The sequence below is a fragment of the Lasioglossum baleicum genome, chromosome 8 (genome assembly GCF_051020765.1).
Source record: "Lasioglossum baleicum chromosome 8, iyLasBale1, whole genome shotgun sequence".
In the NCBI taxonomy this organism is placed as follows: domain Eukaryota; kingdom Metazoa; phylum Arthropoda; class Insecta; order Hymenoptera; family Halictidae; genus Lasioglossum; species Lasioglossum baleicum.
The window spans coordinates 7,020,628-7,035,295 of NC_134936.1; the positions used below are offsets into that span (position 1 = coordinate 7,020,628).

The 14,668-nt window shown below is 36.6% G+C and overlaps 2 protein-coding genes across 2 annotated transcripts in view; one reads left to right on the forward strand and one right to left on the reverse strand.

Moving 5' to 3' along the window:
- Positions 1 to 14,668, forward strand: part of LOC143211108 (cGMP-dependent protein kinase, isozyme 2 forms cD5/T2-like) — a 59,557-nt gene that overhangs the window by 7,635 nt on the left and 37,254 nt on the right. The window lies entirely within an intron of this gene.
- On the reverse strand, positions 9,811 to 11,274 carry LOC143211552 (uncharacterized). The gene has a single exon (XM_076429333.1). The coding sequence runs from the start codon at positions 11,272 to 11,274 to the stop codon at positions 10,246 to 10,248; it is 1,029 nt and encodes a 342-aa protein (XP_076285448.1). The 3' UTR covers positions 9,811 to 10,245.

Consider the following 14,668-nt stretch of genomic DNA (forward strand, 5'->3'; position numbering starts at 1 on the left):
CTTTGGGTGGATGACACTTTGATCAAGGAGTTTCGGAGGAGTGTTGTTTACGCCGGTGTGGATCGGTGGGTCTCGGGGAACCTCGGGTTCTTTCGGGGATCAGCTGTTCGTAACAAGCTTGCCTAGTGCAGGTTTGTTACAATATATATTTAAATTACTAACTTTTCATTCGAACTAACATTCTTTTCTTTTCTCATTCTCTCCCTCACACTTATTCTTCCATTCATCTCTCTTTCTCTTCAATTCGCTCTCACTCCTTCGCATTTTGTGTCCTATATGTATATCTTCTACTGTCTCTCTCTCCTTCGTATCTTCCTTCCTGGATTTCTTTTCTCATCCTATCCAATTCTTTCATCCACTTCTCTCCTCTCCCGTCGTCTGCTAATATTTCTTTTACCTTCTCTTGCATGCTGATTTCCATTCCTTCTCTTCCTCTGCACCTTTCAAGCACATGCTCCCATGTCTCTTCTTCTGCATGCCCGCACCTTCTGCAACATCTCTCTTCTTCTTCCTCCCAATACCTCCCTCCCCTCATTTCATCCCCTAGCCTGTATCTAGCTATTCTTCTCCATTTCTCTTCTTTCGTTCCTTTTTCTATGTATTCCGGTAGTCCATTCACTCTTATTTCTCTGAACCACTTATTGTATCTCGATTCCCTCGCCATTTCCCAGTTCTCTTCTTTCTCTATCTCCTTCTCTCTGTTTTCTATCCTTTCCCATTCCTCTTCTCTCCTCTCCTTGTCTCTCTTCTCTAACATTGTTCTATTCCCTCTCTCTTCTATATATTTTTTTCTTCCTTTTTCCCAATTGGATAGTTTCTTTCCTCCTCTCGCTCTCTCTTCTATCTCCTTCAGGCATTGCCTTGCCCATTCGCTTCCCCTTCCGTCTCTTAGTTTTTCTTCGAATTTCCACGCTCTTCTCGCTCCTCTTGCTCTCATCTTCTCTCTTTTTGTTTCCTCTCTTACCATGTAGCCTGGGGTTACCCACTCTAGTCCTAGAACCCATCTGATGTACCTTTCGTGTATCGCTTCCTGTTCCGTCGCACAGGATCAGAATTCGTAGGTTTCCTTCGGACAGGATTTATGATGCGAACGTGCCTAAATATCCTCCTCAAGGATTAAACAAACTAGGGTCATTCGGCGACCAGTCAAGGCATCTGTTTAACGTTCAGTTTTTCTACACCCTCGAAATTACACGGTGTCATAAATTTAGTCCCTCCGAAGGACCGTCCGCGACCGTTACGCAGGGTGTCGAATTACCTGGAACCGTCGCGTCGTCGACCGAATAAGATCTCGCCCCACTCCTCCTTCCCAGGGCCTCATTCAGAGCTACGGGAAGAAGGAGGTCCTAGAAGTCAAAGTGTGTACTGATTGGGAAATGCAACTTTCTGCAGGAGCCAATCAGTGCATCTTATTTCATATTCGAGAATCCAACGGGTATCGCGCTAGGACTGGAAGACGAAGTCGCTCAGTTGAGTTTTACGCTCTAACGCCGTGACATTCTCCAGTCCTCGGGTAAACAAGTACAACGCACGAGCCGTTGTCTCGTCAATCGTTTATAACATGTGCAAAGTTAGCATCACGGTAGTTCGTCGTCCAGTGATCAGGACACCCGACAAACCGGGATCGCGTCGGTCGAAATCCCCCGCGAACCGGATCAAATCAGTCGAGATCCCTCGCGTGCGTTCAATCACAAACGCGAATCCTCATATCATCATCTGCGCGCGTATAAGGCAGGACCTGCTAGATCAGCCTTACTGATGAGTCCACTAGCAGGTCCGGGACGAAACGCTTCCATTAACGTATTCATGCGATATCAAGTCAAGCGAATCAATTATTGTCTTTTGCGATCATTCTATCATTTGAACTAGCTGCCCAAGATTAACTTGGCGGGCAGTGATCCGGAACAGTCGCGAACCCACAGTTCCGCGGCTAAACACTTCCACTTTCTTTCTTTCTTCCCAGCCCCATATTTCCACCCCGTATGCCATCACTGGCCATACCAGTGTGTCAAAAAACCATACCCTCCTCTTATACTTGTCTTTAAAATATCTTTTGCTTATCCCCCACGCACTTCTCATTACACCTCCTCCCTTCCTTGTTCTTTCTTCTATCTGTCTTTCTTGTCTTCCGTTCTTCTTGAATATGTACCCTAGGTATTTTATCTCTTCCACTTCTTCAACCGTTCCATCCCCCCATCTCCACGTCTTCTTCTCTTGTCTTCTTCTTTCAAACCTTATAATATTCGTTTTTTCTCTGTTTACCTCAAGTCCTTTCTCCTTTATATATTTCCTAAATTCCTCAATCATGAGCTTCATGCCGCTTTCATGCTTTGCCAGCAGCACCAGGTCGTCCGCATATTATAATGTATATATCATTTTTCCTCTAATTTCTACCCCGCCTTTCCCCCTCTTCCTCATCCTTTCTTCTAGATATGCCATAAGCAGTATAAATAGCTTCGCGCTTAGCGGGCACCCTTATCTTACCCCTCTTCCTACCCAGAACTTCTCTCCTATTTCTCCTCCCACTTTCACTTTCGCCGTTGTCTCTCTGTATACCTCTTCTATTCTTTCTCGTATTCCTTCGCTCACCCCTCTTTCCTTTAGAGCTTTCCACAAGATTTTTCTGTTGACACTATCGAACGCTGCCTTCAGGTCTATAAAACAGCCTATCATTCTTCCTTTCTTCTTCGCTAGTTCTCTGTTAATTAAATAGTTCAGTACGTATATGTTGTCTAACGTCCCTTTCTCTCTTCTAAACCCCGTCTGATTCTCTGGTATCATCTTCTTTTCTTTTACCTCTTTTTCCAGCCTCTCCTCTAGTATTATCGTATATATTTTGTACAATGTGTTTAATAGCGTCACTCCTCTATAACATTCTACTGTTTTTCCATCTCCCTTCTTTTTTATCGGCACTATTATACCTGTTTTCCACTCTTCTGGCCATCCTTCTCCCTTCCATACTTTATTGCATATTTTCTACACCTCCTTCCTTATATTTTCTCCTCCGTATTTCCATACCTCATTTCCCATCTCATCCTCCCCTGCTGCTTTCCCCATTTTCATTTTTCTTATTATTCTTTCTATCTCTTCCATACTTATCTCTTCGTTACTCCTCTCACTTCTTCTTCTCCTGCCGCCTCCTTCAATTTTTGTTTCTACTCCTCCTAGTAAACTCATAAAATACTCTTTCCATTTTTTCATTTCTATCTCCTTTTCACATCCTTTTCCTTTTCCACCTCTCATTTTTCTTAGGGAATCCCATACCTTTCCTTCTGTGTTCGCTTTCCCTGCTTCTATTAATATCTTTTCTCTTTCCTGCTCTTTTTTCTCTTCACATATCTTTTTGTATTTGTTTTTCATTCTTCTATATTCATCTCCTTCTTCTTCACCTTTTTTCCATTTCCTTAACGTCTTTCTTAGTTCCTTCTTTCTGTCTCTGCACTCTTCATCCCACCATCCTCTCCCTCTCCTCTCTTTCTTGCTCTCATCGCTCCTTATATCTTCTATTATTTTCTTTATCTTCTTTTCTAGATCTCCTAATCTTTCTCCTGTTATTTCTATTTCTTCTGTTTGTCTTCTAAATTTTTCTTTTATCTCTCCTCCCCATTCTACTTATTGTACGCTTTTCTTTTTTTTCTTCTTTCTTTCCTCTCTTTCCTCTTCTTTCCATCCTTTCTTCATTGTCACCACTACTGGCAGATGGTCTGATTCTACTCTTTCTTCTACCACCATACTCTCTATTCCTTCCCTCGTTCTTCCGTCTCCTATCACGTAATCTATTACTGTTCTCCCCGTCTGTCCTATAAATGTGGACTCCTTTTGTCCCTCCATTCATTATTTCCAATCCCAGCTCTCCTAGCGTTCTTAATAGCTTCCTCCCTTCTGTATTTATTGTTTTGTCTCTCGACTCCCTACTGCTTTCCATTTCTTCTTCTTCTTGTCTTATTTCCCCTCCTTCTTCTCCTGTTCTCGCGTTGAAGTCACCTCCTACTATTATTTTTTCTTCTCTTCCCATATCCCACCATTCCTTCAATGCTTTCATTTTCTGTTCAATATCTTTGTTTACATACACTCCTAATATTTTCCATTCTTCATCTTCCACAATTATCCTACCCTCTATTATTCCTTCTATTTCTTTTCGTTTTTCTTTTGATTTTTCCCAACCCTTCTTTTCACTCTTAATTTCTTTTTTCACTGCCATCAACATTCCCCCCTTCGCTCTCCCCATTATATTATCCCTAGCTGCCCATTACTTTTCCCATATGTATCCTTGTGGTAATCTTCTTTCTACCTTTTCCCATCCTTTTTCTTCTACCCATGTCTCCACAAGCATTCCAGAATCCTTCATCTTTTCCTATCATTCCTGCTACGTTCCAAAAGCCAATTTTCATTTTTTCTCGTTCTCCTCTTTTTTTCTTCTTCTCTTCTGCTATCTTTATCTCTTTTTTCTCTTTTTCTAGTATTTCTCCTTCCCCTTCTCTTTCTCTCCCCATTCGTTTCCCTCCCCGTCTTTAAGTATTTTCTCCCTCTCATCCCATTTCCACATCTTTCCTTCTATCCATATCTTCATATATCCTATTTTTGCTATTTTCCCTTTCCCCCTCTCTTTCTCCATTATCTGCCTTAGCCTCCATTGAATGTTTCTTTCTTCCCACGTGAGATCATCCTCTATTCTTTCTTTTCTCCCTGCTAATTTCTTCTTTTCTGTCATTATTCTTCTTTTCTGTTCTATTGTCGCCATTTTTACCAATGCCCATTCTCCATTTCCTACTCCTTTTCTGCCTCCTTTCTTTACTTCTTCTATTTCTAACTTTTCTCCTATCACTTCTAATAACTTTTTTACTTCTTCTTGCCCATCTCCTCCATCTTTCATCTCCAATCCCTTTACTATTATGTTCCTCTTCCTTATCTCTCTTTCCTTTCTTTCCCACTTCATCTCTACTTCTTTCATTCTTCTTTCCATTTCTCCGTTTCCCCTTTCGCTTTGTTCTCTTCTTTTCTATCTCTTCTATCCTTTTATCTATTTTGTCCTCTATTTTCCCTTCCAGCTCTATCTTTTTTACTTTCTCTTCTAACTCTCGCCACAATTTTCTGTCTCTTTCCCTTTCTTTCTCCCAATCTTCTTTCATTCCTTTCATCTCTCTCATTATTCCCTTCATCTCCTTTTATATCTTCTGTTCTCACTGTCACATGCTTTCTCCATGTATCAGGAAACGGAACTCCCCCATTGAAGGTGAGTTGACTTATTAGTTAAAACAATACTTACAATTATGAACAATAATTATTAGTAACAGGCAATCTCCAGAAATTAGTTGCAATATAGTTTAAGTCATAATGTTTCATTTTTCATCACTTCTTGGGCTAATCTAACGCTACTTACATTTCTGTCATCGAATTACTCAATAACCTGGAAATAAATGATAAAAGACAACCTGAATGTCTTATTCTGTTTATATATCACGTAACGGTTCTTTACAAATATATACACACGTAAATACATACAGATATGTATCTACAATTAACTACAAAATGTGTAAAAAGTATGTAATACATACACGTGAAAAGTATGCAACATATAAAATATATGCAATATGCAAATGTGCAAAATAAAAACTATATTTTCAAAATTTTCTACAAACAACGTAAATTTCTGTCCAGGTCCCATAACTTTGCCTACTTTCTATAAAAATATGCGTTTGCATAAACTTTCGCTGTCTGTAGTTACAAATTATCAAGTCAAATAAAACTTGATTTTGATTTAAATAAATCTAACACTATGGTCATATTCTAGAAAACAAGACACGTTTTCGAATCCCAGCATTTTAAGAAATCCCGAAAATTTTTCGGGAATACCCGAAAGGTTCAAAATCCCGTTCCGGTCCCGCACACCTCTAGTAAATACATCTAAAGGGCCCAGCCAATTAAGATGGTCAAAACTGCCCTTAGAGCTTTTTCAATGGCTATTGAACCATTCGAAAGCTGCCCAAGAAAAACCCCTCTGAGTAAAATTTTATGATCCAAAACTATTTTTGTATGTATTTTGCTTAAAAATGTTACTTAAATATTTTTAAAACATTAAAAAAATATTGTTAAACTCGTATGAGTAAACCATACCCAGATAGCACAAAGACATCTTAAAGTACGCCTAAAAGTTGCCTGACGCAAGACGTATGTACGTCTTTAAGTCGTACTTTACGTCGGTGGCACGTCGTTTGCACGTCTTTTTCACGTACTGTGTACGACTTTAACAGGTCTTTGTTACAAAACTATGCGACTTTAAGTCGCCTCTCACAGGTCTTTTCGATGTCTTTAAGTTGTACGTAAAGACGCAAAAAAGTTGCCTTTTTGGACATCTGTTACGCGTCATTCGGGCACCTTTTAGGCATCTTTTATGCATCTTTTTCAGACGCACAAAATCTTCAAATTTTTAGAAAAAGTTATAAAAAAAATTAGAATCTATATTGTATATATATTACTACTTTCATGCACTGCATTCCACTTTGTCTCTGAAAAAAACTTATTACAATTTAGAAATTTTTATGTAGTTGGGCGGGATTCGAACTCTGGACTTACCGTTTAACTTCATGATGGCTTCCTAGCTGATCTTTGTTGTTTTTTTGCTGTTTAAAAATTGTTTATTTCAGGCATAAGAATGTTTGACAATGGTCGAATAATAAAAAAATAAACGAAAAGTATCTTATTGCTAAATAAATTTCTAATTATTACTAATGTAAAGGCACATTAGAGGTCTACTTGTGACGGTTTTGTACGTCGAGGAGCAGTTTATCTGAACTCGTATTAATTACTAGGTATCACAGTAATATAAAAATTCGGTTCACAGCCGTATTTATTTTAACTTGCACTTATATTGCTCCCGAAAAACGCCTTATAAAACTAGGAGCTTACTTTTGGATGATAGTACAGGGTGAATGGTATGGGCGGTGAGGTGATGTATATTTACAAGTGAGATATGGGTGAAATAATGATATGATGCTATTTACAGGTGAGATAGTGATGCAATGAGCCTATTTACAGAGCGAGGAGAAAAAGAAGAAAAAGAACAAGAGATCATATAATATAATATATCCTAACTATGTTATCATAATATATCTTAATTTATATTAGTCGCAGTTGCGCGCTATAAGTCTTTGGTTATTACATCGTCAGTCTTTGTATATTACAACGTTTTATATATTATAAGTCCGATGTCTAACTTATCTTATCTTAATTTAATATAATTATGAACCTGAGGAGTGTGGGTAAATATAATTTTTGAAACTTAACATTTAATACTGTGTAGTAAATTGCACTTTGGTGTTCCATGTAGGAGACAGTATGAGCTACGGTGGTTTATATCTGTCGGTTAACCACCAGAATTTCTTATAATCTAACTCTTTAGTTTCGTAGCGATCTCTATCAGGGATTGAAGTGCTGTATCGAAAGCCGTATTCGGTTGTGATTTCGCCATGCTCCGGAGGAGTGAATGTGATGGATTTCCTGGATCTATGTCGCGGTGTGTGGTACAATAGGGGGATTGCATTCTTGTTTTGGATGAAACCATGTTCGTCTAGGAAAATAAAGGCTTCTGGTGGCAAAAAACCGGTATTTATGGATTTTCTAATGTAATTTTCGTCTGGAAAAGCTGTAGGGAAAATTAGGCTATTTTCTCTGATTTGTTTTGTGTTGGCAAAGTAATTTCTAGTTAATTTGATTATGAAGTTATCAATTCTATTGATGTTGGCTTTATTATATAGTGTTTCGTTGTTAACGTATTTTTTATAATCAGAGTGAGCGGATCTGTATAAGCTGAGACATGCTCTGAGGCAGCGTCTTTCAAAGATGCGGATCAATTCCATAATGGAGGCGCTAATATTGTACCACATCTCGCAGCCATAGGTCAGGATGGGCCTGATTAATAGCTGGTAGCAAATTAGTTTTGCTTCCTTACTTAGTTAGTGTTCCCGATCGAAATAGTTTTGTGCAGGCGAAGAATACCTTCTTCGCTTTCTGCAATTGGGTTAGTGGATGAGAGTTTAGTAGAAATCTATTGTCAATTGTTAGTCCTAGATATTTTACCGAATCTTTGTGCGGAATTTTGGAGTTTGCGATTGCGTCACCAATCAAATTGAATGTTTTATAATTTTTCGTAACGCAGAGTCTAGCCGTATGACAGGAGGGTCGGAAAAGGATGGTCTCGCACTTGTCCGTGTTGACTTTTAGTTTCCACGATTTGTAATATGTGAAAATGCTGTTGATTGCACTCTGTAGAACTTCTTGTATTTTGCATGGGCTTTTACCGGCGTCGTATAAAATAAGGTCGTCGGCATAGGTAATTATTGAGCAGCCTGTTCTCTCGGGCCCAAAGAGATTGGGGATATCGCTTGTGTATATGTTAAAAAGTACGGGTGAATTTATGGTGCCTTGCTGAAGTCCGTTTTTTATTATAAATACTCTAGAGATGGAGTTCTTGTCGCTGACTACTCGGAATGATCGGTTTGTCACCATGTTTATAATTAATTTGATTACTAATAATGGGAATCCTTTTCGTCTAAGTTTGCAAGTCAAGCCATTTAGCCAAACGGTATCAAAAGCTTTTTCTAAATCCACGAGACAGGCGCCTACACAGTCGTTATTGTTCAGGGCCCAGTTGACGTCGGAGGATAATTTGTTAATCGCATGTACTGTGGAATGATATTTTCTAAATCCATATTGGTTTTCCGGAATAATGTCTTTGTGTTCGCAAATATCTGTTATTATATCGTTAATGATTCTTTCATATACTTTTCCTATGTTCGGGAGTAAGCTGATTGGGCGGTAACTGTTTGGGTTTGTAGGATCTTTGCCTTTTTTAGCTATAGAAATTACTTTGGCGGCCTTCCATTCTTCTGGGAATACGCCGTAATTTAGCAAATTGTTGAAAAGGATTGTGTACGCCCATATGATATTATCTGGGATCTTTTTGAGTACATAATTAGAGAGTTGGTCATTTCCGGCCGATTTCTTGTTATTGAGGTATTTGAATTTGTTTTTAACTATTGAGTATTTTGTAAAATATGGTGTTGTCATTGATTCCGGTTGTTTCGGAGCTATAGACGGGTTTGTGTCACTGAAGGTGCAGATGGTTTTCGGTAGTGTGGTGGCAATTTCGCGTTCTGTTGTTGCAGCTTCTTTTTCGATTAAGATTCTAAAGCTGGGGTGGTTAAGTGCTTTGTTCTGGTCACTAGCAATAGAATAATGGGCTGCGAGTATGTCCGTTTTTTGGGTGTTGTCTTTGATGATTAGGTTGTTGCCGTCTTTGTCAAGGGCTTCCTAGCTGATCCATGCGAACCTTTGCTGTTAGATCCATTACTTTTTATTCTTATAGGCTCAAATCATATATTATTATATAAAAAAATTTAAAAAAAATATATTTGACAGAAGTTTATCTCTTCTAATAATTACATAATTATTATATATTAATTATATATAATATATTATATAATTATATAATTATTATATAAAAAATATTTTAACACGTTATTAACACGTATTTTAACATATTATATAATTATTATTAGAAGAGATAAACTTCTGTTAAAATATTTTTTAGGTAAAAATCAAACTACTTTTTTTAAAATGAAGCATAGTATTAGTATATTAGCGATTAAGAGATATACATATTTTCGTAAGTACTTCAATCGTGTCTGCCGTGGAAACGGCGTCTCGGAAGAGGCAACTTTTACACGTCCATAAAGGCATCTCTGCTGGGACGACGTTTTCACGTTTGAAGGCAGGTGCCTTTTATGCATCTCATGTCTGACGTGAAAACGGCGCACAGTGGTCCAAACGGCCGATTTAGGAGTGCAAAAGTATAAACGCTTCTAATAATCGATAATTCTGTGTTACATGTATTCTATACACATTAGGTAAGTATAAAGAAGGCTAATAGAGTTCCGTAAGTTTATTGAAATATTTTTTTTTCTTAAAATATAGCAGAGAAGTAACATATTTCAATTTATAATGCCAGTTTTAATGTATAGTGATAGAAAAGAGAAACTTGTACACAATTCTTCGTTTTTTACAAAAGTATAATTTTCAGAAATGAAATTTACGACAACAACAATAATAATACATATAAAAAACACAATAATAATAAAAATAAAAACAAAACAATATTTATGTCTAGTTATACTATTTACATCTAATTATAAGCATTATAATTATTAAGAAAACAATTATTACCTAAGCTTATAATTATGATAATTATTACTGATCATTACCAAAAACTTCTATTTCGCTTTCTTCATCTGAATTACTGTTGGCATCATCCAAATTACTATCTTCATTGTTCATATTACTGTCGTCGTTATCATCCAAATCACTATCGTTATCATCCAAATTACTATTGTCATTATTCAAATTACTATTGTTATCATCCACATCATTATCGTCATTATCCTCATATAATAAAAGGGTTTTCATTTCATTTTCAAATACTGTTTTTTTGTGTGTCCGTAACTTTGTCTGTTTGCATAATATTCCAGAAATAAGTGGGTCGGAAGTGAATAAAAAGTTGTGCAATAAATCAGTTATGCCAGCTGCTCGTGAGCTCTTCCTCATGTTGTTTTCTTTAAATCTCCTCAAATCTTTATTTCGTGCCTCAAGCGGTTCCTCGGACATCATCCCAATTGGCAAATTAAAAGCCTTGATGATGTTTGATCCATGAATTAATATGCGGTGAATGCTAGAGGGCATATAATACCATTGGTATAAATTAAAAAATGTCTTGGCTGTTTTGATGGAATATTCATAGAAGGCATCTACATCTATTGCACATCCACTTGATATTGTTGCCAATATGACGCCGAATCTTCTTATTAAATTACTGTCCACCCCGGTGATACTCGCAACTTTTTCATAATTAATGAAAAACTTTCTGGCAGTATTTCCGTCGTTGCTTGTGCCGTAGTTAGGCTTCGGAATGTCCACTAACAAGCCCAATTGAATTTTCAATTCATGTTGAATATGTTTCTTCCGTGCATGAAATTTTAGTTTATCTTCTTCGTCTCTTATTTGCCATTTCTGAATATCCAGGCGATAAGAAATGTGTAACATAAATTCTAAAGAACGAATATGAGCATGTAGTATGGATAGACCATACTCATATCTACTGTCATCGCATTTCCGACTCAAAATGGAACTTATATTGTTCATTACTTTTGGTGTCGCACCACATATTGCACACGACTGCAATGACGAATTAGTGACAGCACCGAAGGCTTTACCATCCAACATAGTTAATTTAAAGTCACAATTTATTACAATTTCTTTGGACATGAAAATAATTCGTATTGGATTTAAATTTTTTATTTCATTTTCTATATACATTACTTCTTCTTTAATTAGTTGTTGTGTTTCTTGCTTATATAGCATTTTTATCGGTCTGCAAAATCTGGTTGACGATGGCTTTGGGTTCTGCCACACAACAATATTATTTTTGTTTGTCATTCGAAGAGGAACCATACAAATAATAAATAAAAATGAATCAGACTTTTCAGCGTCTGAAAATTTTTGTTTATATTCGGAATGACCCGAACTTCCATCGCAGCCCCATTTGAAAAATAGAGTGAGATTAATAAATTCATTTGTATCGTGTTTAACGATTTCCTCAAATGTATTTTTATTAAATATATTTTCCTCAAATATACTTTCCTCCGTAGAAGAAAGAGAAATATCTTCACCTTCGTCGTGAATAAATTCTTTAATTATCCTGTTTACAAATCCCATTACTGCTATATTCTTCATTTCTAAGCGAGTTTCGGTTCTCCAAACATCAAATAATTCTCTTCGCGAGATTTGAATATTTCCTGAAGAAACATTATAATTGGTTGTACACATATTTATAAATTTTAATATTCTAAGGATTCAATTCTAAGGATTCATGTTGAAAAATAACACAATGTCTATTCAAAAAAGTTATTATGTATATTAATTTACCTGTAGCGCATCCAGCCATTACGACAAAAGCACTGATGTACAATATGCTATACAGGGTGAGTCACCAAACGTTACCACCTCAAATATCTTTGTTGTTTCTAAAGATACGTAAAATATGGTAAGGACAAAGTTGAATGGTACAATGGTGCTGACACGATGCAAAAAAAAATTTTGTTTTTATGTAATTTTTTCTAGAGATATGAAGGTGACCTTCATTTTTTTTAATGGAATGAGGTATTTTTTAATACATCAATCGATGCAGCTGGACATTCGTTATAATAAAGTACTAACCTATGTATGTCGAAAAGTTATTAGTTCAGGAGATATTTCAATTTAAATAACTCTAAAACACCATTACTGTCGTGATAAGACGTTACATAAGTAAGTAAACACTGACGTCGTAGTACGACAGTAATGGTATTTTAGAGTTATTTAAATTGAAATATCTCCTGAACTAATAACTTTTCGACATACATAGGTTAGTACTTTATTATAACGAATGTCCAGCTGCATCGATTGATCTATTAAAAAATACCTCATTCCATTTAAAAAAATGAAGGTCACCTTCATATCTCTGGAAAAATGACATAAAAACAAAATTTTTTTTTTTGCATCGTGTCAGCCCCATTGTACCATTCAACTTTGTCCTTACCATATTTTACGTATCTTTAGAAACAACAAAGATATTTGAGGTGGTAACGTTTGGTGACTCACCCTGTATATAATTGGGGGTTAATATTATAAATATAAATTCAAGAAATATATAACCTAACACAATCCAAACTGTCAATCCCAACATTTATGTGCAAGGCCCAAACAACAGAAAATCATTTTTTTTTGTTTACGCTCTCTACGCTACGACTCGCGAAAATAACTGTCAATCGGCGCTCCAACAACAATGCCACAACACCAGGCATTCTTTGCACATTATTGCCTAATACGTCTATTAATCGTCTATTATATATTATTTATTATAATAATACGTCTATTATATATGTAAGTCCCACGCGTACTCGTCATCGAACTGTACCAGAAAAAATAAAATAATTTGCTAATCTGCATTTTTCTACAAATAAATTTGATGAAACCATAAACTACATATTTCATTCCTAATATTTATGCAAAAATTAACGCGAATACGGGCGAGCATCGTTAGTATTTCCTACTAATTTAAGAAATGAATTTCTTAAAACCTCTTCGTTCCACGCGTACTCGTCATCGAACTGTACCAGAAAAAATAAAATAGCTTGCTAATCTGCAATTTTCTGTAAATAAATTTGATGAAACCACAAACTACATATTCCATTCCTAATATTCATGCAAAAATTAACGCGAATACGGGCGAATATCATTAGTATTTCCTACAACAAACTTAAAAAATAAATTTCTTAATACTTCCTTGAGGAACATTATTTAAACATTTCCGAAAAATTGTTTTATATTTTTTTTCATATCTTCCTAATGCTTCTGAACACGGCTGTTTTGTCGCGGAACTGTCGGTTCGCGAATATTCGGATCACTGCCCGCCAAGCTAATCTTGGGCAGGTAATTCAATGATATGATGAGCATAAAAGACAACAATTATTTTGCATGAAAATGAATGACGTTAATGGAAGCGTTTCGTCCCGGACCTGCTAGTGGACTCGTCAGTAAGGCTGATCTAGCAGGTCCTGCCTTATACGCTTGGTAATTCGTGACATTTACCTTATTTTGTCGTGGAAAGATTATTGGTGATGGAAGTTTTGATTACGAATAAAAGAGTCGTTTTGTTAAATCGATCGTAACTGTTTTTTATGGGGGGAAACATTTGTTATTTGTTTTTGATTTGTGCCGAAACCTTCTTCATCGTGAAGAAGGTTTCTAATCAGTTTATGGCTGATTTTAATGATGTTTCATGAAAATGCAAGGCGATGTGTTGATTGGGCATTGCCGAATGTTTGCAAAATCCATTCAAACACACCCTTGATGACTCGTCATCCTCCACGGCCGACTTGAGCAGCCTTCAGGTGAAAGGAGAGAGTCAAAGAATGAAGTAATCGATATTACTCCAGTAAACGGTCTCTTGTGATCGAGACAAAACGCATCTAAATATCGTCCGAAGGAAATACGCGAATATTGTTCCTGCGCGACGGAACAACGGCTGTTATAATTAGAAATCAATATTAATGTTCCAAACAAAAAAATAATAGCTGAAAAGGATGTCCTTTATATCGATGTACTTTTCATACTGCTACTTTCAACCTATGCCACACTTAACAATAATTGATTTGAGAAGTAAAATTGTTGATTTCAGCTTCTACAGACATGTGTGTTGATGTAAGAAACAGTATTAAATGCCTACTTCATGTTTGGTTTTTTGACTTTTGCACTCCTAAATCGGCCGTTTGGACCACTGTGCGGCGTGCCAAAAGAGGCAACTTTTACACGTCCATAAAGGCATCTCTGCGTGGACGACGTTTTCACGTCAGAAATGAGATGCATAAAAGACACTTGCCTTCGAACGTAAAAATGTCGTCCCAGAAATGATGCCTTTATGGACGCCTAAAAAGCGTCTTACTGACAAGGAGAGTGCAAGGTCGACGCCCCTCCGATTTGATTGAAACTTTGTAAAGTTATAGATCTCGTTCTCCTGTTAACGTGTATACCCCATTATAGCCGCAGATACTCAGTAGTTTTTAAGATATTTATAATT

Excerpts from the sequence above, each read along its gene's own strand:
- LOC143211552 (XM_076429333.1), bottom strand. The coding sequence starts at position 11,274 with ATGTTGGATGGTAAAGCCTTCGGTGCTGTCACTAATTCGTCATTGCAG.